This window comes from Populus euphratica, unplaced genomic scaffold (genome assembly GCF_000495115.2).
Source record: "Populus euphratica unplaced genomic scaffold, PopEup_1.0 scaffold1511.1, whole genome shotgun sequence".
NCBI lineage: Eukaryota > Viridiplantae > Streptophyta > Magnoliopsida > Malpighiales > Salicaceae > Populus > Populus euphratica.
This window is the reverse complement of record NW_011501384.1, coordinates 295-24,666: the sequence shown is the minus strand read 5'-3', so window position 1 is coordinate 24,666 and position 24,372 is coordinate 295. Positions and strand designations below refer to the sequence as shown.

Below are 24,372 nucleotides of genomic sequence, written 5' to 3'. Positions count from 1 at the left end.
TTCATTTCAGCCACATCTCTGAAAGAGTATTGATTAGTACTTAAAAGTGCATTTTTATCACGGTTTTATATCATCATTTTGCACTTGAAGTATCAATAACTCCTTAACTAAAGCATGTTTTATAATAATATATCTAATAATATAAGATACCTTTAATTTGTGGTAAATGTTCATTTTAAATGCAGGCCTATCACATAAATGAAAGGATTGATTGATGACTTTAAGTACTTAAATTGCAAGGGCAAAAAGATGACCAAACTTAGAAAAGAGATGTCGGTGCAATTCAAACCGGAACACTATTCGGTAATTGGGTCATATCTGGAGCTACATATCTCAAATTGAGGTCTAATTTATATGGATGGAAAGGTGAGACATAGGCCTACAACTTTCATATAGAGCCCAAGATCTTAAAAGGCCATTTTCAAGTCCAAATTGTAGCAACAACAAAGAAGCCCGAATCTGTCTTCCAGCCCGAGCATTGTTCAGTATTTTGGCCATATCTGGAGTTCTAGAAGTCCAAATGAGCTGAATTATTACACAAGAAAGCTAAGACAATTGCCTACAACTTTCATGTTTTCAACTGGCTCCAATTTTGACGTTATCAATGATGTTTTTGGTAGACAAAAGAAGATAAGGATTGTCACCAAGTCAAAAGTTGGCCACCCACTTATCAATTAGTCATCAAATCAATAGTTCCCAATTTTGGCCTATAAAAGGAGGCATTTGTCATGCATTTAGGCATCTGGGTGTTGAGATCAAGATCATGCTCTTCCTTTCTCTCTTTGTATTTTTTGTAATGTTTATGTTTTGCTTTCATTAATATCAAGTTTATGCCTTTCATTTCCTTTCCTTTACTTAGTTAACTTTTATGTTCTTATTTTGTTTATTTATTTTTCTTTCTTTCATTATGTTTAGCTAAGTTTATTATGTCTTTATTATTATTATTATTATTATTATTATTATTATTATTATTATTATTATTATTATTATAGTTGTTGATGTTATTGTTATTGTTATTATTGTTGTTATTGCTATTACTGTTTTTTTATAATTTATACAATTAACCTCTTTGTGGTTTGACCCCGGTCTTGCCGGGTTATTTATTACTTCGACACTCCTGCACTTGGGAGAAGACATCAATCTTTTAGTCGTGTCAAGTTTTTGGTGCCGTTGCCGGGGAGGTAAATTTTGTATAAATTATAATTTTTATTTTCTCTTTTCACTTTTCTTGTATATAACTTTGTTTCTTTTCTCTTGTTTCTTTTTCTTTTGTTTTCTTCTTCCTTTTATTCTATTCCTACACGTGCATGAGAGTGTGGTTACGTACATCAAGTGGTAGACTTTGTAGGGTATCCTCATCATTTTCAGAAAACATGGCCGAAGAAGATAATCAATCACTTCATAATGAGAATAATGTGAATAACCGTGCTAGAACACTTAGAGACCACATGAATCCCACAAGAACAAGTGCACCATCATGCATAGTTTTTACTCCCGATGCATCTCATGTTAATTTTAAACCGGACATTATTCAACTTTTACCTTCTTTTCATGGCTTAGATTTAGAAAATCCATACTTGCATTTAAAGAAATTTAAGGAGGTCTACAACACATATAATAATTTAAATTGTAGCATGAACACCATCAGATTAAAGCTTTTTCCTTTTTCATTAAAAGATAAAGCTAAAACATGGCTATAAAATTTAAGACCAGGATCCATTCGTGCTTGCGATGAAATGCAACAACAGTTTTTAAAGAAGTTTTTCCCATCTCATAGAATAAACTCTTTCAAAAGACAAATCACCACTTTCACTCAAAAACTAGGAGAAACATTTTACCAATGTTGGGATACGTATCGAGACTTGCTTAATACTTGCCCTCATCATGGTTTTGAAACATGGAGATTGATTTCATATTTTTATGAAGGGTTAACACCTAGAGATAGGCAAATAGTTGAATTGATATGCAATGGAACTTTTGAAGATAAAGACCCTGATGAAGCAATGGAGTACTTAGACTTGTTAGCTGAAAATGCTCAAAATTGGAACATCGTAGGTACTTATGAGGCACCGAGTAAAACTCAACCTCATACATCTAGTGGAGGTATGTACAACCTTAGGGAAGATCAGGACCTCCAAACCAAGTTTGCATCTTTAGCTAGAAAAGTTGAGGCACTAGAATTGAAAAGGAGTGGTCAATTAAAATCTGTTGAAAACATTGTGTGTCAAATCTGTGAAACTAATGAATACTCAATCAATAATTGTCCAACCTTGCCTTCTTTTAAGGAATGCCTCTATGAACAAGCCCATGCTTTAAACAGTTTCCAAAGGCCCAATCATAACCTATACTCGCAAACATACAACCCTGGTTGGAGAAATAACCTAAATTTCAATTGGAAGAGTAATAATGCACAAAGTTCACCACCACAGTTTCAAGCACACCAAAATTTCCAAAATTCTTATGGATATGCTCCTTCTTATGCTCTACCTCTTAAAAGTAATTTTGAGGAAACTTTGTATGCATTCATTGAAAAGCAAGAGACAATCAACACTCAACTTGCTCAAAGCATAATAGATTTTAAAGATACTCTTGCAAAATTCACATCTGCTCTCAGTTTTCAAGAGCAAGGTAAGTTTCCATCTCAACCACAGCAAAATCCCAAGGGGCAATACAATGCAAATACAAGTAGTTCTGGAAGTCAACACATGGATCAAGTCAAATCAGTCATCACTCTTTGTAGTGGTAAGGTTATTCAAAAATCAATTCTTGAACCTTGTGAGAAAGATGATGAGTCAATCTCTAAGGGTAAGGAAGGGGTTGAATCTGAAAATTGCAAAGAAAAGACTGATTCCCCACTAGTACTTCTATTTCCTCATGCCATGACCAATCAAGAAGAAATCGAGGATGAAAAAGGCACCGAAAATATTGATGTGGATCTTTTATCAAATGTGACAATAGATTTGACACCCGACATCGCATTAATCGATGATTACTTTCCTGATGAATCCTTACTTTCTCTTAGTTCAATGCCTTGGTTTGCTAAAAATATCAGTTTTCTTGCTTCAGGATTTTTGCTAGCTCATTTGAGTATCGAAGACAAAAGAAAATTTTTGAGCGACGTGCAAAAATGTTATTGGGATGACCCTTACTTATTCAATTATTGCCCTGATCAAATATTTCAAAGATGCATTCCCCACAATGAGGTAAGTAATGTCATTAAATTTTATCACTCTAAAGCACGTGGGAATCATTTCTCGTCCAAAAAGAGGATTATAAAAATCTTAAAAAGTCAATTTTACTGGCCCACTATATTCAAGGAATCACATGCATTCCACAAAACCTGTGAAAATTGTCAAAAGGTGGGATTTATTTCAAAACACGGAGAGTCTTTAGATAATCTTCTATTGACTCTTAAGTCTCATCATAGTCAAGATAAGCATCGTGCAATTCATGATTTATGGCCAATATTCCATAAGGAACATGCTCAACATAGTCTTGGGAATCTGACTAAAAAAGACCCTGTTTGCTGGTTTTTAAGAAAACTAGATGGGAAGCCTATCCCTAACCTATAGAGGGCGTTTAAGCCGTTCTTAGACGTAAAACCAAGGAAAGATGTGAGCCACAATCACAACTACCTGTACATACACATGCTTTTTCAAAAGTAAATAAATAAATAAAGAGAGAGAATGTGTGTGAGACTCTAGCTAGCCTACATATAGGTGGTATGATTGCCTTTCTAATTTCTCATTTATAAAATCCTCTCTTCCTTCCTTTCATTTCTACTCAACCCATACATTCAACAAATACAAAAGTGTGTAGAAATGGCAAGTTCCTCAAGTCATCATATAAGAAATATTTGTGTTTTTGGTGGATCTAGTCTTGGGAAAGAAAAGAAGTTTTTAGAATCAGCAAACCATCTTGGTCAAGTGCTAGCTGAGAGAAATATTCATTTAGTATATGGGGGAGGTAATCTTGGGTTAATGAGAGGTGTGTCAATAGCTGCATTTTTAGGAGGTAGTCAAGTTTTGGGGGTCGTCCCCGAAGCTTTAGCACAAGGGGACATCATTGGAAAAATAATTGGAGAGGAACTTCAGGTCTCCACAATGTCAGCTCGCATGAATGCAATGTTTAACCATGCTGATGCCTTCATTGCTTTACCAGGTGGTCTAGGCACATTGGAAGAGATCTTTCATATTTCCTCTTGGGCCCAACTACACATTCACCATAATGGCCTTTTTAAATCTTGGGCTCCATATGAAAGTTGTAGGCCTATGTCTTACATTTCCATTCATATAAAGTAGACCTAAATATGAGATTTATAGCTCCAGATATGACCCAATTACCGAATAGTGTTCCGGTTTGGATTGCACCGACATCTCTTTTCTAATTTTGGTCATCTTTTTGCCCTTGCAATTTAAGTTCTTAAAGTCATCAATCAAACCTTTCATTTATGTGATAGGCCTGCATTTAAAATGAACATTTACCACAAATTAAAGGTATCTTATATTATTAGATATATTATTATAAAACATGCTTTAGTTAAGGAGTTATTGATACTTTAGGTGCAAAATGATGATATAAAACTATGATAAAAATGCACTTTTAAGTACTAATCAATATGAATCCTTGAACATGGTGGGTCAATAAGATTCATATTGCATGATTTTTGCAGTCATCTTTTTCTACGAGAAATGATCCTTATATGTCTTAGAGTGACAAAATTTAATGACACTACTTACCTCATTGTCGGGAACGCATCTTTGAAATATTTCATTAGGACAATATTTTAATAAATAAGGGTCATCCCATTAAAAGTTTTGCATGTTGCTCAAAAACTTTCTTTTATCTTGGTTATCCAAATGAGCTGGCAAAAATTCTGATGTAAGAAAATTGATATTTTTAGCAAACCAAGGCATTAAACTAAGAGAAAGTAAAGATTCATCAGGAAAGTAATTATCGATTGGTGTGATGTCGAGTGTTGAATCTGTTGTCACTTTTGGTAAAAGATCCGCATCAACATTTTTGGTGCCTTTTCCATCATTGATTTCTTCCTGATTGGTCATGGCATGATGAAATGTAAGTGGTGGTAGGGAATTGATTAGTACTTAAAAGTGCATTTTTATCAAGGTTTTATATCATCATTTTGCACTTGAAGTATCAATAACTCCTTAACTAAAGCATGTTTTATAATAACATATCAAATAATATAAGATACCTTTAATTTGTTGTAAATGTTCATTTTAAATGCAGGCCTATCACATAAATGAAAGGATTGATTGATGAATTTAAGAACTGAAATTGAAAGGACAAAGAGATGGTCAAACTTAGAAAAGAGATGTTGGTGTAGTCCAAACCGGAACACTGTTTGGTAATTGAGTCATATCTGGAGTTGTGGATCTCAAATTTAGGTTTACTTTATATGAATGGAAAGTAAGACATAGTCCTACAACTTTTATATGGAGCCCAAGATTTGAAAAGGTCATTTTCAAGTCCAAATTATAGCAACAACAAAGAAGTCTGAATTTGTCCTACAGCCCGCGCATTGTTCAGTGTTTGGCCCATATCTAGAGTTCTAGAAGTCCAAATAACCTCTATTTTTTTTTCCTGGAAAGTTAAGACAATTTCCTACACCTTTCATTTCAAGTGCTTCCAATTCTAATGTTATCAATGACATTTTCAGTAGACAAAAGAAGATAAGGATTATTACCAAGTCAAGAGTTGGCCACCTGACACGACTAAAAGATTGATGTCTTCTCCCAAGTGTAGGAGTGTCGAAGTAATAAATAACCCGGCAAGACAGGGGTCGAACCATAGGGAGGTTAATTGTACAAATTATAAACAACAATTATAAACAACAACAATAGTAATAACAACAATAACAATAATAATAGCAGCAGCAACAACAACAACAACTACAACAACAACAACAACAACAACAATAATAATAATACTAGTAGTAGTAGTAGTAGTAATAATAATAATAATAATAATAAAGAAAGAGAAGAAGAAGAAAAAGATGAGAACTTGGAGATAGAATATTAGTGTAAAGATTAAACAATGATAATAATAAATGTCAAGGTTAGAGGTTCCACTAATGATATGTCAAACAAGTATAGTATAAACTCTTATTATTGAATTGGAAACCACACACGACGGAGGTTCCAATCTGATTATAGATTGTTAACATGATTAAATTAGCCATCTTATTCGATTAATGTTAATACTTGTAAATCTCGTCAAGCATTCATGATTATAACTTATGTTAACAACAAATCAAGTTCCTTTCATAGCTCAGGTGTCGGTTATACCATACAGTATGGGCTATGAAACTGCCAAGCATTTGTTGTACCAAGTGTTATACAACATAAATAAAGATTAGTCATTTAACAAGCAAAGTATTAAAGAGTGAACAAGATAACAAATATAAAATATATTAGTATCAAACATTAAAGTCCATATTAAGTTTACACTATACTTATTCTTACTCCATTAGTGTAACCTTTTCACCTTGACATAATAAACTTAGCTAGACATAATGAAAGAAAGAAAAAAATAAATAAACAAAATAAGAACATGAATAAGATTAAAGTTAACTAAATAAGTGAAAGGAAATGAAAGGCATAAACTTGATATTAATGAAAGCAAAACATAAACTTTACAAAAAATACAAAGAAAGAAAGCAAGAGCATGATCTTGATCTGGATACCAAGATGCCTAAATGCATGGCAAATGCCTCCTTTTATAGGCCAAAATTGGAAACTATTGGTTTGATGACTAATTGATGAGTGGGTGGCCAACTCTTGACTTAGTGAGAATCCTTATCTTCTCTTATCTACCCAAAACATCATTGATAACATCAAAATTGGAGCCACTCAAAAACATGAAACTTGTAGACAATTGTCTCATCTTTTTTTTTTGTAAACAATTCAGGTCATTTGGACTTCTAAAACTCTAGATATGGGTCAAACACTGAACAGTGCTCGGGTTGGAAGACAGATTCAGACTTCTTCGTTGTTGCTACAATTTGGACTTGAAAATAACCTTTTTAGATCTTGGGCTCCATATGAAAGTTATAGGCCTATGTCTTACCTTTCCATCCATATAAAGTAGACCTAAATCTAAGATCTATAGCTCCAGATATGACCCAATTACCGAACAGTGTTCCGGTTTGGATTGCACCGACATCTCTTTTCTAAGTTTGTCCATCTCTTTATCCTTTCAATTTCAGTTCTTAAATTCATCAATCAATCCTTTTATTTATGCGATAGGCCTGCATTTAAAATGAACATTTACCACAAATTAAAGGTATCTTATATTATTAGATATATTATTATAAAACATGCTTTAGTTGAGGAGTTATTGATACTTCAAGTGCAAAATGATGATATAAAACCTTGATAAAAATGCATTTTTAAGTACTAATCACACCCCTCAACCAGCTTATTACTAGTCCCTAGTAATCAAAGTGTTAAAATAAAAAAACAATTTGCAAATTCCACAAAGCAATGTATTCATCATTTAACTTCCATTAATCTATCCAAATAAACAAACTCTCGTTAAATTTATATACCTGCTCAATACCTCTTAACAAGATATTCATAAACCTTTCTTTTGTGCTCAATGTATCAACACATAATTATGGGGCTTTTCTTGGAAGATAACAAAATGTTTTGTTCTAATGTTTAAGGTTAATTTCATTGGGTTGGGATTATTATTTTTGTCTTTTTTTTCTTTTTTTAAATATATATATATACATATAATTTAAAAACATCATGCATCTTTAACCCATGTAACGAGCTTTTAGCTAATGACTCCCAGACCAGTTGGTCTTAGGGCATTAGATGTTAAGAAACCCCTAAGAGCTTAGTAACTCAGGTCGCAGATACTGGTATGTAGATAGTGCAATGTTTGATTCCCTTAAGCTTTTGTCCTCAACCCATGTAACAAGCGTTGGGCCAATAGCTTCCAAGTCAGTTGACTTTAGGGTATTAGGTATTAAAACACTCCTTCGGGCTTAATTGCTTAGGTTAGGGAGGCTACATTTTTATTATTATCATCATTTTTTTTCTTTTTTTTTTAATTATATACAATCCCTTTCCCTTAGTTGTTACCTTTAACAAAAAAACATAAATAATGTAATAATCCAATATCTAACCCACAATCATATGTTAAAGTGTGTGTGTAAATTAAGGTTTAAGAATACATGTTAAATAAGTATATGAGCAGAATTAAGTGATAACAATGAGAGAGTTTATAAATCTGAATATTTCAAGAAGTATTATGATAGACCTTGTTACGAATGATTACTAATCACACCCCTCAACCAGCTTATTACTAGTCCCTAGTAATCAAAGTGTTAAAATAAAAAAACAATTTGCAAATTCCACAAAGCAATGTATTCATCATTTAACTTCCATTAATCTATCCAGATAAACAAACTCTCGTTAAATTTATATACCTGCTCAATACCTCTTAACAAGATATTCATAAACCTTTCTTTTATGCTCAATGTATCAACACATAATTATAGGACTTTTCTTAGAAGAAAACAAAATTTTTGTTCTAATGTTTAAGGTTAACTTCCTTGGGTTGAGATTATTTTTTTTGTCTCTTTTTTTTTCTTCTTTTTTTTTAAATATATATACATATAATTTAAAAACACCATGCATCTTTAACCCATGTAATGAGCTTTCGGTTAATGACTCCCAGACTAGTTGGTCTTAGGGCATTAGGTGTTAAGACACCCCTACGAGCTTAGTAACTCGGGTCGCAGATACTGATATGTAAATAGTGTAATGTTTGATTCCCTTAAGCTTTTCTCCTTAACCCATGTAACAAGCGTTGGATGATTAGTACTTAAAAGTGCATTTTTATCATGGTTTTATATCATCATTTTGCACTTGAAGTATCAATCACTCCTTAACTAAAATATGTTTTATAATAATGTATCTAATAATATAAGATACCTATAATTTGTGGTAAATGTCTATTTTTAATGCAGGTCTATCACATAAATGAAAGGATTGATTGATGACTTGAAGAACTTAAATTGCATGGATAAAGAGATGGTCAAACTTAGAGAAGAGATGACGGTGCAATCCAAACCGGAACACTGTTCGGTAATTGGGTTATATCTGGAGCTACAGATCTCAGATTTAGGTCCAATTTATATGGATGGAAAGGTAAGACATAGGCCTACAACTTTCATATGGAGCCCAAGATCTAAAAAGGCCATTATCAAGTCCAAATTGTAGCAACAACAAAGAAGCCCGAATCTGTCTTCCAGCCCGAGCACTGTTCGGTATTTTGGCCGTATCTGGAGTTCTAGAAGTCCAAATGAGCTGAATGTTTTACACAAGATAGCTGAGACAATTGCCTACAACTTTCATGTGTGCAACTGGCTCCAGATTTGACGTTATCAATGACATTTTGGGCAGACAAGAGAAGATAAGGATTGTCACCAAGTCAAGAGTTGGCCACCCACTTATCAATTAGTCATCAAATCAATAGTTCCCAATTTTGGCCTATAAAAGGAGACATTTGTCATGCTTTTAGGCATCTTGGTTTCCGGATCAAGATCATGCTCTTCCTTTCTCTCTTTGTATTTTTTGTAATGTTTATGCTTTGCTTTCATTAATATCAAGTTTATGCCTTTCATTTCCTTTCATTTACTTAGTTAACTTTTATGTTCTTATTTTGTTTATTTATTTTGCTTTCTTTCATTATGTCTAGCTAAGTTAATTATGTCAAGGTGAAAAGGTTACACTAATGGTGTAAGAATAAGTATAATGTAAACTTAATATGGACTTTAATACTTGATACTAACATGTTTTATATTTGTTATCTTGTTCACTCTTTAATACTTTGCTTGTTAAATGACTAATCTTTATTTATGTTATATAACACTTGGTACAACAAATGCTTGGCACTTTAATAGCCCATATTGTATGGTATAACCGACACCTGAGCTATGAAAGGAACTTGATTTGTTGTTAACATAAGTTATAATCATGAATGCTTGATGAGATTTACAAGTATTAGCATTAATTGAATAAGATGACTAATGTAATCATGTTAACAATATATAATCTGATTGGAACCTCCTTTGTGTGTGGTTTCCAATTCAATAATAAGAGTTTATACTATACTTGTTTGATATACCATTAGTGGAACCTCTAACCTTGACATTTATTATTATTATTATTTAATCCTTACATTAATTTTCCATCTCCAAGTTCTTATCATCTTCTTCTTCTTCTCTTTCTTTATTATTATTATTATTATTACTACTACTACTACTACTACTATCATTATTATTATTATTATTATTATTATTATTATTATTATTATTATTATTATTATTATTGTTATTATTATTATTGTTGTTATTGTTATTGTTATTGTTGTTGTATTATTGTTATTTATAATTTATACAATTAACCTCCCTGTGGTTCGACCCCGGTCTTGCCGGGTTATTTATTACTTCGACACTCCTACACTTGGGAGAAGACATCAACCTTTTGGTCGTGTCAAGTTTTTGGCGCCGTTGCCGGGGAGGTAAGTTCTTGTATAAATTATATTATTTATTTTATTTTCTCTTTTCACTTTTCTTGTATATAACTTTGTTTCTTTTCTTTTGTTTCTTTTTATTTTGTTTTCTTCCTCTTTCTTTTGCTTTCTTCGTCTTTTTTTTATTTTATTCCAGCACGTGCATGAGAGTGTGGTCACGTACATCAAGTGGTAGACTTTGTAGGGTATCCTCATCATTTTCTGAAAATATGGCCGAAGAAGATAATCAATCACTTCATAATGAAAATAATGAGAATAACCGTGCTAGAACACTTAGAGACCACATGAATCTCACAAGAACAAGTGCACCATCATGCATAGTTTTTCCTCCTGATGCATCTCATTTTAATTTTAAACCGGGCATTATTCAACTTTTACCTTCTTTTCATGGTTTAGAATTGGAAAATCCATACTTGCATTTAAGGGAATTTGAGGAGGTGTGCAACACATATAATAATTTAAATTGTAGCATGAACACCATCAGATTAAAGCTTTTTCCTTTTTCATTAAAAGATAAAGCTAAAACATGGCTACAAAATTTAAGACCAGGATCCATTCGTGCTTGGGATGAAATGCAACAACAATTTTTAAAGAAGTTTTTCCCATCTCATAGAACAAACTCTTTCAAGAGACAAATCACCACTTTCACTCAAAAACCAGGAGAAACATTTTACCAATGTTGGGATAGGTATCGAGACTTGCTTAGTACTTGCCCTCATCATGGTTTTGAAACATGGAGATTGGTTTCACATTTCTATGAAGGGTTAACACCTAAAGATAGGCAAATGGTTGAATTGATGTGCAATGGAACTTTTGAAGATAAAGACCCTAATGAAGCAATGGAGTACTTAGACTTATTAGCTGAAAATGCTCAAAATTGGGACACCGCGGGTACTTATGAGGCATCGAGTAAAACTCAACCTCATACATCTAGTGGAGGTATGTACAACCTTAGGGAAGATCATGACCTTCAAGCCAAGTTTGCATCTTTAGATAGAAAAGTCGAGGCACTAGAATTAAAAAAGAGTGGTCATTTAAAATCTGTTGAAAACATTGTGTGTCAAATCTGTGAAACAAATGAACACTCAACCAACGATTGTCCAACCTTGCCTTCTTTTAAAGAATGTCTCCATGAACAAGCCCATGCTTTAAACAGTTTTCAAAGGGCCAACCACAACCCATACTCCCAAACATACAACCCTGGTTGGAGAAATCACCCAAATTTTAGTTGGAAGAGTGAGAACAACAATGCACAAACTTCACAACCACTGTTTCAAGCACACCATAATTTCCAAAATTCTCATGAATATGCACCTCCTTATGCTCCACCTCCTAGAAGAAATCTTGAGGAAACATTGCATGCATTCATTGAAAAGCAAGAGACAATTAATACTCAACTTGTTCAAAACATGACAGATTTTAAAGATACTCTTGCTAAATTAACATCTGCTCTTAGTTTCCAAGAGAAAGGTAAGTTTCCATCTCAAACACAACAAAATCCCAAAGGGCAATACAATGCAAATGCAAGTAGTTCCGGAAGCCAACACATGGATCAAGTCAAATCAGTCACTACTCTGCGCAGCGGTAAGGTTATTGAAAAACCCTCTCTTGAACCTTATAAGAAAGATGATGAGTCAATCTCTGAGGGTAAGGAAGGGGTTGAATCTGAAAATTACAAAGAAACGACTGATTCACCACCAGCACTTCCATTTCCTCAAGCCATGACCAAACAAAGGAAAGTCAATCACAATTCTGAAATTTATGAAATTTTCAAACAGGTAAGAATCAATATACCTTTGCTGGATGCTATTAAACAGGTTCCTTCCTATGCTAAATTTTTGAAAGATCTATACACTGTGAAGAGGAAACTGAATGTGAAAAAGAAAGCCTTTCTAGCCGAACAAGTAAGTGCTATTCTTCAAAACAATAATGCTTTGAAATATAAAGACCCTGGTTGTCCTACAATTTCTTGCTTTATTAGAGAGCATAAAATTGAAAGAGCCTTACTTGATCTTGGTGCTAGTGTGAATTTACTTCCATATTCAGTTTTTTAGAGTCTCAATCTAGGTGAGTTAAAACCAACTTCTATATCTCTTTTACTTGCCGATAGATCTGTAAAAGTGCCTAGAGGAATAATTGAAGATGTGTTAGTACAACTCGATAAATTCATTTATCCTGTGGATTTTATTGTCTTGGACACAGAACCTGTTGAAGCATGTAATTCATTTCCTGTTATTTTAGGACGTCCATTTCTTGCAACTTCTAATGCATTGATTAATTGTAGGAATGGACTGATGAAGCTTTCATTTGGAAACATGACATTGGAGATGAATATTTTCAACATTTGCAAGCAACCTGGAGATGATAATGATTTACAAGAAGTAGATCATATTGATGAATTAGTTTATGATCAACTTGAATCTACTTTAAGTAAAAATGAATTGGATGAAACTGAAGATTTGCAAATGATTTATTCTGAGGAAGAAATCACGGATGAAACAAGCACCGAAAATGTTGATGCGAATCTTTTGTCAATAGTGACAACAGATTTGACATCTGACATCACACCAAAGGATGATTACTTTCCTAACGAATCCTTACTTTCTCTTAGTCCAATGCCTTGGTATGATAAAAATATCAATTTTCTTACTTTAGGAGATTTGCCAGCTGATTGGAGTACCCAAGATAAAGAAAAGTTTTTGAACAAAGTGAAGAACTTTTATTGTGATGACCCTAACTTATTCAAATATTATCCTGATCAAATATTTCAAAGATTCATTCCCGACAATGAGGTAAGTAGTGTCATTAAACTTTGTCATTCTGAAGCATGTGGAAGTTATTTCTCGTCAAAAAAGACAATTACAAAAATCTTTCAAAATGAATTTTATTGGCCCACCATGTTCAAGGACACACATGCATTCTGCAAAACTTGTGAAAATTGTCAAAAAATTGACACTGGTCAAAAAGTTTTGTTTTATGATTCTCAAGTCTATGCATTCCCTAAAGAGCTAAGATTAAGATGGACCAATCCTTATGGGGCCTGTGATATTGAGAATTCAATGAATGACAATGATTTTAAGGAAAATGGACAGCGTTTGAAAGCTTACTTTGATAATTTTCCTAGTGAAAATGAATCAGCTGGTTTGAATGATCTTGTAGATAAAGGTTGATTATTTTGTTTTTCTCACATTTTCTTTTTTGTGTTTGTTTTTGAGTGACTTTTGCAAGTTTCTTTCACCCCGGTCAAATGGCGGATAACGGTACTCCGTGACTTAAGTCGGTTCTTTCAGTTTCCCACAATAACTGATATTTTTGTATATATTTGTGCAATTCTTTGAATCTCTCTTCCAATTCTCATTTGAAAATGGACACTAATCTTGAAAAATTGAAAAAGTATTTTCCCGCTCTGTCTCAGAATGCGATTACAAAAATTTACCGTGCTAGATGTGCAAGATTGAGATTGTTAATGAATCATGGAATTCCTGAAGATATTCGCTGGTTGATTGAAGCAAAGGTCCGATTATCAGGTGAGTCCTCTAATTTCTTTATTTCACACATGCCTGGAACAGGTAAAAGCACTTTTGCAAAGAAACGTCGTGCAAAACGACTGGATGTCTGTCATCGATGTGCTAGATGGACTTGTAATACACAATGTCGTTCTTTAGGAATGGTATCTATAAACCGTGAAGATAAAATACAATTCATTAAGGATGGCCTGAGTAAGGAGTCTTTAGATAATCTTCTATTGACTCTTGAGACGCATCCTAGTGGAGATGTGCATCGTGCAATTCATGATTTATGGCCACTATTTCATAAAGAACATGATCGACTTAGTCTTGGGAATCTGACTAAAAAAGACCCTGTTTGCCAGTTTTTAAGAAAACTGGATGGGAAGCCTATCCCCGACCTATAGAGGGCGTTTAAGCCGTTCTTGGACGTAAAACCAAGGGAAGATGTGAGCCACAATCACAACTACCTGTACATACATATGCTTTTTCAAAAGTAAATAAATAAATAAATAAAGAGAGAGAGAGAGAGAGAGTGTGAGACTCCAGCTGGCCTACATATAGGTGTTATGATTGCCTTTCTAATTTCTCATTTATAAAACCCTCTCTTCCTTCCTTTCATTTCTACTCAACCCATACATTCATTAAATACAGAAGTGTGTAGAAATGGCAAGTTCCTCAAGTCATCAAATAAGAAATATTTGTGTTTTCGGTGGATCTAGTCCTCGGAAAGAAAAGGAGTTTTTAGAATCAGCAAATCATCTTGGTCAGGTGCTAGCTGAAAGAAAGATTCATTTAGTGTATGGGGGAGGCAGTCTTGGGTTAATGAGAGGTGTGTCAATAGCTGCATTTTTAGGAGGTAGTCAAGTTTTGGGGGTCATCCCTGAAGCTTTGGCACAAGGGGACATCATTGGAAAAATAATTGGAGAGGAACTTTAGGTCTCCACAATGTCGGCTCGAATGAATGCAATGTTTAATCATGCTGATGCCTTCATTGCTTTACCAGGTGGTCTAGGCACATTGGAAGAGATCTTTCATATTTCATCTTGGGCTCAATTGCACATTCACCATAAACCCATAGGTTTGTTAAATGTTAATGGTTATTATGATAAGTTGTTGTCTTTTCTTGATCATGCTGTGGAACAGGAATTTCTAACATCTTCTGCACGACAAATCATAATCTCTACTACTACTGCTGAACAATTAATTGACCAGCTACAATCCTTCATTCCTGTAATTGATCCTTCCATGAGTCGCATAAATTGGTCAACTAAGGAAAGCCGTAAAAAGCTTAGATTGGATTTGAGCCTTCATTTGTGAATTTTTGTGTCTTTTGGTTTTATTATTGTGTTTTGTTATTTCTTATTTTTGTTTTAGTGTGTTTCAGGTTTATCGGTGTTCATTATTTCAGGTGATATCTTCTATACTCTATCTTTCTACCTTAGAACATTGAGGACAATGTCTCATTTTGGTTGGGGGGAGAGGGTAGTAGTTGATAAAAAAAAAGGGTAGTAGTTGATAAAAAAAAAAAATTGTTTTTCATTTCATAAAGCATGTGCATAATTGTTGTTACTAGGATGGCAGAGTAAAGGAGCTCTTTTGTTAAAGTGACTCTTGAGACGCATCTTAGTAACCATTCTTAACAAGGTCTATTATAATACTTCCTGAAATATTCAGATTTACAAACTCTCGCATTGTTATCACTTAATTCTGCTCACATACTTATTTAACATGTATTCTTAAACCTTAATTTATACACACACACTTTAACATATGATTGTGGGTTGCATATTGGATTATTACATTATTTATGTTCTTTTGTTAAAGGTAACAACTAAGGAAAAGGGATTGTATATAATTAAGAAAAAAAAATGAAAAAAAAAACAAAGAAAAAAAGAAAAAAATGATGATAATAAAAATGTAGATAAGTTTGGTTTCGTAGCCTCCCTAACCTAAGCAATTAAGCCCGAAGGGGTGTTTTAACACCTAATACCCTAAAGTCAACTGACTTGGGAGCTATTGGCCCAACGCTTGTTACATGGGTTGAGGAGAAAAGCTTAAGGGAATCAAACATTGCACTATCTACATATCAGTATCTGCGACCCGAGTTACTAAGCTCGTAGGGGTGTCTTAACACCTAATGCCCTAAGACCAACTGGTCTGGGAGTCATTAGCTGAAAGCTCGTTACATGGGTTAAAGATGCATGCTGTTTTTAAATTATATGTATATATATTTAAAAAAAAAAGAAGAAAAAAAAAGACAAAAATAATAATCCCAACCCAAGGAAGTTAACCTTAAACATTAGAACAAAAATTTTGTTTTCTTCCAAGAAAAGCCCCATAATTATGTGTTGATACATTGAGCACAAAAGAAAGGTTTATTAATATCTTGTTAAGAGGTATTGAGCAGATATCTAAATTTAATGAGAGTTTGTTTATCTGGATAGATTAATGGAAGTTAAATGATGAATACCTTGCTTTGTGAAATTTGCAAATTTGTTTTCTATTTTAACGCTTTGATTACTAGGGACTAGTAATAAGCTGGTTGGGGGGTGTGATTAGTACTTAAAAGTGCATTTTTATCATGGTTTTATATCATCATTTTGCACTTGAAGTATCAATAACTCCTTAATTAAAATATGTTTTATAATAATGTATCTAATAATATAAGATACCTATAATTTATGGTAAATGTCTATTTTTAATGCAGGCCTATCACATAAATGAAAAAATTGATTGATGATTTGAAGAACTTAAATTGCAAGGATAAAGAAATAGCCAAACATAGAAAAGAGATGTCGGTGCAATCCAAACCGGAACACTGTTCGGTAATTGGGTCATATCTAGAGCTATATATCTCAGATTTAGGTCCAATTTATATGGATGGAAAGGTAAGACATAGGCCTACAACTTTGATATGGAGCCCAAAATCTAAAAAGGCCATTATCAAGTCCAAATTGTAGCAACAACAAAGAAGCCCGAATCTGTCTTCCAGCCCGAGCACTGTTCGGTATTTTGGCCATATCTGGAGTTCTAGAAGTCCAAATGAGCTGAATTTTTTACACAAGAAAGCTGAGACAATTGTCTACAACTTTAATGTTTACAACTGGCTCCAGTTTTGACGTTATCAATGACGTTTTGGGCAGACAAGAGAAGATAAGGATTGTCACCAAGTCAAAAGTTGGTCACCCACTTATCAATTAGTCATCAAATCAATAGTTCCCAATTTTGGCCTATAAAAGGAGGCATTTGCCATGCATTTAGGCATCTTGGTTTCCAGATCAAGATCATGTTCTTCCTTTCTCTCTTTGTATTTTTTATGCTTTGCTTTCATTAATATTTGGCCTATAAAAGGAGGCATTTGCCATGCATTTAGGCATCTTGGTTTCCAGATCAAGATCATGCTCTTCCTTTCTCTCTTTGTATTTTTTGTAATGTTTATGCTTTGCTTTCATTAATATTAAGTTTATGCTTTTCATTTCCTTTCCTTTACTTAGTTAGCTTTTATGTTCTTATTTTGTTTATCTATTTTGCTTTCTTTCATTATGTCTAGCTAAGTTAATTATGTCAAGGTGAAAAGGTTACACTAATGGTGTGAGAATAAGTATAATGTAAACTTAATATGGACCTTAATGTTTGATACTAACATGTTTTATATTTGTTATCTTGTTCACTCTTTAATACTTTGCTTGTTAAATGACTAATCTTGATTTATGTTGTATAACACTTGGTACAACAAATGCTTGGCACTTTCATAGCCTATAATGTATGGTATAACCGACACCTGAGCTATGAAAGGAACTTGATTTGTTGTTAACATAAGTTATAATCATGAATGCTTGACGAGATTTACAAGTATTAGCATTAATTGAATAGGATGACTAATGTAATCATGTTAACAATATATAATCTGATTGGAACCTCCTTTGTGTATGGTTTCCAATTCAATAATAAGAGTTTATACTATACTTGTTTGATATACCATTAGTGGAACCTCTAACCTTGACATTTGTTATTATTATTGTTTAATCCTTACATTAATTTTCCATCTCCAAGTTCTCATCATCTTCTTCTCTTCTTCTTCTCTTTCTTTATTATTATTATTATTATTATTATTACTACTACTACTACTATTAATACTATTATTATTATTATTATTATTACTGTTGTTGTTATTGTTGTTTTATAATTGTTGTTTATAATTTGTACAATTAACCTCCCTGTGGTTCGACCCCGGTCTTGCCGGGTTATTTATTACTTCGACACTCCTGCACTTGGGAGAAGACATCAACCTTTTAGTCGTGTCATTATATTTAAAGATTAAGTATAATATTTAGTAATTTGTCATGATCCTCTAAATATTAAGAAAGTCATAAGTAGTTTGACTTAACTTTTCAATGACTAGTTTCTTAGTGAAATTATTATCCTTTCATCATGAATGTTCTAATTTAGATATTATAGCATGCAGTATGTTTGCTTTGTCAAATCATGTTAGTTCCCAATATTATATTTATTAATTCTTTGAATAAGATTTTAAAACTCTTTTCAAAATTCATTCCACCTTGGTTAAGGATTTTACAATCAATATTATTTAATAATATATGAAACATTTTTTCTAATTCACTCAGGTTGATGAATTCTCTCTTGATTTCTCAAGTACATTCATATAGTTTATGTTAGACCCAAATCTGGTTGTTTGTTGCCCTTAATAAGAATAACATATGATTAGGATCAAAGCATAACATTCTTTATATAAGATAACTTAGTGATCTCAAGTTTGAGGGTCACTTATACAACTATCACGAGAACTTTTTCATAGACATATGTGATCTCTCCATATAGAATTTTCTTGTGGGTCAGTTCAGTGGACATGTTATCTAATAAATACTTACATATTAGTTTCAAGTATCCCTCGTATCTAAGTTTGTGAGAGCAACTACTTCTTTTCATAAAGAAATGAACATAATATATTTTCTTTCATACTTTTCATAAATTTTCCATTTAGCCATAGCACCTAATTTCAATGAGATTTTTCATGGTCTTGTATAACTATTACTATTGATCAATTAGATAATTAACAACATTTATATTATTAATTCCTTTTTTCTTCATTTCAATAAGGAGAAGATATAATTAGGAATTTAATCTCAAATGGAGGCATATAACAATCTTGAAATCAAATAAAGTAAAGAAACACAATAATAAAAGTGTAGTTGTCAAATATTTTGATCTTTGAGAAAGATATGTTATTATTCTAGGCGATGTGAGGTAAAAAAAAAAGTAAATAAACTAGAATGTAAAGAAAAGCTTATAAATAAATTAGTAAAAAAACACAATAATAAAAGACAAATTATAGGAAAGCTATAAAAAAAATTGTATATATGAAGCATATCATTATTTTTAGCTACTAGATGATTTATTTATAATATTACATGGATATAATTTCATACAAATTCCTAATCTTACACAAATTATTTATGAAAAATAAGGACTCTATAATCTAAATCCTAGTACAACTTATACTTTTTATTTATATGTATCCTTATTGTAGTTGTGTGTGTTTTTATTAAATTATAATATCCATTAGTTTAACTAAACCTAATTGATCAATGTTTTAATGTAAATTCTAATCTTTTTGGTCAATGGTCGATCTCAGTTATCTTCAATGGTTGATGGTTGATTTCACTAGTTGATGGTCATTTTATCTTTCCTCACTAACTTATAAAGTGAAAAACTATTGTTTTTAATTAAATAACATGTGCTTGTTTATTTTTAGTATAAATAATGCCTCTATACTCTTTTATTTAGAATAAATGAAGGAATATTGAAATACCTTTTATCTAAAATTGATTAAAAAATCCACCATTAGATAATGCAGATAGCCAATTATTATACTGGATTGGGCTTCATCCTATTTTGTAATGATCATGTTTATGGTAAATCATTAACATCACATGTTAGTATTATTAGTATTATAATTGGTGTTTATTGTTTATTGATTATTGACTAAATGACTATTCTTTTTTATCCCAAAACTAGTTCTCTTAGTAAGGTATATGGTTTAATATCATTCTTTTTCATCATTGTATTTAAATGTTTATGCTTCAAAATTGGGTTTTTGTTAACTAACCTTATAGTCATGTTTTTTTTAGATTTAGGAAATATTTGTGATCACTAGTCTGTTTGACATCCTCGTCATTGAGTTTTAATGACTTATATTATGTCCAATGCTTATACAATAAACTTTTTAGGCATTAAGATCACAATAAACTTTTTAGGCCTTAAGATTATGAGCTCTTGTTGTGTACCATTATGTTCAACTTTACCCCCTCAAGGTCCTTTATATGGGGTATAATTATATAAAAAATAGGATATTTCACTTAGTCATATTAGTTTATTTTACTTCTTACTAATAGACTTATTAATGTTTTTGAGCATTCTTAATACAATAACCTCAAATGTTTATCCATTTCTAAGTTCTATGACTAATATTAGTTGATGATGCTTAATTTTTTTTTAAATCTTTTTCAAAGTATGAATTGGCTTTGAATGAGCCATCAAAACTTTGTTAAAATAGCCAACTAGACATGTTCCCCTAACTTGTTGTTCAACAAAAAATCCTCAGGTATACAAAGATTGAGATTGGCTTGGTAAAAGGCAACTTATAAGGCATTAAACTACCAAATTATTGGTTAAGCTAGTTTTAAATAAGGTGGTTGGATCATGTATTTGGCTTAAGACTACATATGCACTTGTAAACATGTATTTATCTTAAAACTACATATATACTTGTAGAGTATATGATATCTTGTTAGCAATTAGCTGAACTTGTTATGATATATATTATGTCAATTGTTAAAGTTAGTTTAATTAAAAGAGAAAAAAAGCCTTGTAAGGCTACATGTATGTGGTTGAGCTGCAAAGAGATTTTTAATGTAAGATATGAAGGAATAATAAATAAAAAAATAAAGTTCCTTACTTCGAGTTCAATATTATTTATATAGCCTTAAACTCATATGTGCATGTTGTAGCTAAGAGTACAATGGTTAATATGCTTGCCAATTATAAATATACACTATTTGGAAACTAAGATCCAGAATGATAACAAACCATTGCAAAAACTTACCTTTTAGAGTTTGTGTATAGTATACAATTGATAATGACTCTTATACCATATCTTTATTTAACACTTGGATGGGAGGCATGCTAGTATTTATTGTATGTATGATTTGTCCCTTTGGTTAGTAATTAAGAATAAGCATCGGTTGAAGTAGTTTGGTTTGAATACCAATCAATTTAGTTCTATTTGGTTTTATTTTTTTCAAAAACTCAATAAGTCTATTTCAATTTCTAAGATTTTTTGTTAAACTATTTTTAACATGCTTTAATTTAATGGGCCTTTAGTTTATAATAAGTCTTTTTATTTAGTTTGGTTCAATTTAATTTAGTTTGATATTTTTGTTTTAACTTTTGAAATTAAAATCAAACTGAATTGAATTTTTTTTAATATTCTAACCAAAAAATTTTTGAAAACTATTTAGTTAGGTTAAATTTGTATCATATTCTATAAATAATTCGATTAATTTTCTCACCTTTACAGGGAGGAGAACATGTTTGGCAAGGATAAAGTGTGCTCAAGTGTGACCATACTCGAGAGCGTGCAGTATTAAGATTGGGGCTTCTATTTAGAAGAAGGTGGCACCCATTATCTCAAGCCCATTGGTGTCCAAGTACGTTCTAAGCCTACTCATGCCTGGACACTCTAAGGCCCGAATATATATGTGTGCGCGCGCGCCATGCCGCAGCAAACCCATTTTACGCATAACCAGAAATAATCATATTCCGACAAACCAAATGCCTAGAAGGCATTCTGTGAAATATAACGTACACATCATGAATTTGTCTGCATTTCGTATGCATATTCACCAGGCATGTCAAACAAAGAAAACTCTTACTCGTAATTAAAAACTCAAAAATTACCAAACTCTGAACAAAATCCAAAATCATACATTCCATTGTCTCCTCTCTTTCTCACTTCACATGCACTGAACTATGGCATGCTGATGTTGAGATTTAGCTAATCCTTCTCTAATCCCATCTGGTGTTAATGTTGAGATTTAGCTTTTGGTTTCAGTGATTCTTTCATTTTCTTATTGTCTGTGGGTTTTGTTGTTTGATCTGGTGGACTTATTCTTGCTTTATTTGGATAAATCAGTTGCATGGGTTATAGTGATAATATCAGTTGTGTGGGTTTCGTCACAGGAAAGGGGGACTTTAATCTTGTAGTTTCTAAATTCAATTTGAAGATGAATTCTACACTTCGACAGCTCTTGTGTGGTGATAATCTTATGGTTTGGCGAGATTCAGGGGTGTACGGTTGGAGATGGTGGCCAGTGAGGGATCAAAGGAAAGGAAGATGACGACTATGTTTAGTGTCTAGCATAAGAAGACGGGCGGAATGGCAAGGTTTTTTTTTTTATTATTATTATTTTATTCAATGGATATTTTAAACAACCAGATACTTCGTAGGAACAAAGCTAGCTAACAATGTCAGCCCGTGTATATATATTGATGGCAGGTTTTATAGCCAGTGCTCCTTACAGGTTGACAACATTCCATGAGATATGTTATGGTTTTAATTGAGAATAGTGCTTGCATTTCTGTTGCTCTTCTCTCTAAATGAACTCCTTGACTTGTTGATGCTGGGAAGGAAAACGACTGGCAGTAAGTAGTACAGTTCCATTCAAGCCTTGAAGCTTTCCTATTCATACAATATGCTTCTGCGATCCCTTTGTAGCCATCTCCACTGTGGAATTATCACCATCTTTATATCTATACCATTTGGCACACAAAAGAAAATAGCCGAAGTTGAGGATCCCCAGACCAACGATCATGTAATAGAAGCAATCCAGTTTCCCTTTGTTAAGATCATCGTCCAACCAGTCTCCAGTTTTACTCCCTGAAGTAATGCGGTGGACTAAAGTAACTAGGAAACCACTTAGATAGTTAGAGATAGCAGCACCTGCGAAAAAGGATGGCCCAGCGATACTCCTCATATTTTCTGGGTATTGCTTGTAGTAGAACTCGATCTGTGCAATATAATTGAAACCCTCTGAAAGTCCAGAGAGTGAAAGTTGTGGTACCAGCCACAAGGCAGACAATGATGATATAGCGCCTCCTTTACTTGTAATGCCTATGGTTGGCCTTGTCAAAGCAATGTGCCTTCTGTTTCCTTCTACCAACCCAGAAACGATCGTACAAAGCATTGCTAGAACCATTCCAATTCCCATTCTTTGAAGCAATGTTAGTCCACCTTCTTTGCCAGTAAGCCTTTGAAGAAACGGAACAATGATTCGGTCATAGAGGGGAATCCAGATGGTGAGGGTTATCATTGTAAAGATTACGTACGTTGCGGCAGGCACCTCAAAACTGGTGCCCAGGCGTCTATCCATCTGAAGGGCTTGGAAAACTGCATAAGTCTGTTGCTGGATCAAGGGAATATGATAAAGTATGGATGTTGACCATATGGGAATTATCCTCAGCAAACACTTCACTTCCTCGACTTGTTGGATGCTACAAAGTTTCGATGGGTTAGTAGCTGAACCATCCAAATTAATTTGATCTCCATCTGTAATGATTGCAGCTTTGTCAAGATACCTGCAGTGGTCGTCATCATTGAGTATTAAGAGTCAAAACGAAAAATAAAAATTACCTATGATTCTGTAATTGGCAATCAAATAATTAATGTATGCTGCTGAGTCTTCACACACGAAAGTACCCCACTGACGATGCTGTTGTATAAAATGATTCATGCTTATATGTTGTCCAGAAATTAATCCTTCTCACCTAAATTGTTCAGTGCGAGGAAGCTTAGAGTTGATAGATTTGGCCGGAATGTAGCTGAAGAGAGAGACAGTTGAGTTTTCAGGAAGCTTCAGGCCTCGTTTCTTCGTAGCAGCAACAATTACATGCACCACACTACTTATGGGGCTGCCTTCAGGTTTCACTATAACATAAATTCTTGTTCCCACAAAGAACATTACACAAGAGAGGAACATTAGGAATGCCGGAATTCCGAAACCAATGGCCCAGCTAATGTTTGATTGCACATAGACAATGCCAGTCACCGATACCATCACGGCGAACGTGAAGGTAAAGTAGTACCAATTGAAGAAACTGTTGATACCCCTCCTGCCAGATTCAGTATTGGGATTGAATTGATCTGCTCCGAAGGCTAGGTTGCAGGGCCGTATGCCACCAGCTCCGATTATCAAAAAGGCAAACGCACTCAGCAGGA

General features: G+C 33.1%; 1 protein-coding gene across 1 annotated transcript in view; it reads right to left on the bottom strand.

The window, feature by feature from the left end:
- Positions 1 to 22,539: 22,539 nt before the first annotated feature.
- The window catches only part of LOC105117799 (protein NRT1/ PTR FAMILY 2.10-like), a 2,078-nt gene continuing 245 nt past the window's right edge, over positions 22,540 to 24,372 (bottom strand). Inside the window, exons 2-3 of the mRNA XM_011015560.1 lie at positions 23,922 to 24,372; positions 22,540 to 23,732 (exon numbers count right to left, since the gene is read on the bottom strand). Coding sequence (XP_011013862.1) covers positions 22,841 to 23,732; positions 23,922 to 24,372 — 1,343 coding nt within the window. The 3' untranslated portion in view covers positions 22,540 to 22,840. The remainder of the gene's footprint in view (positions 23,733 to 23,921) is intronic.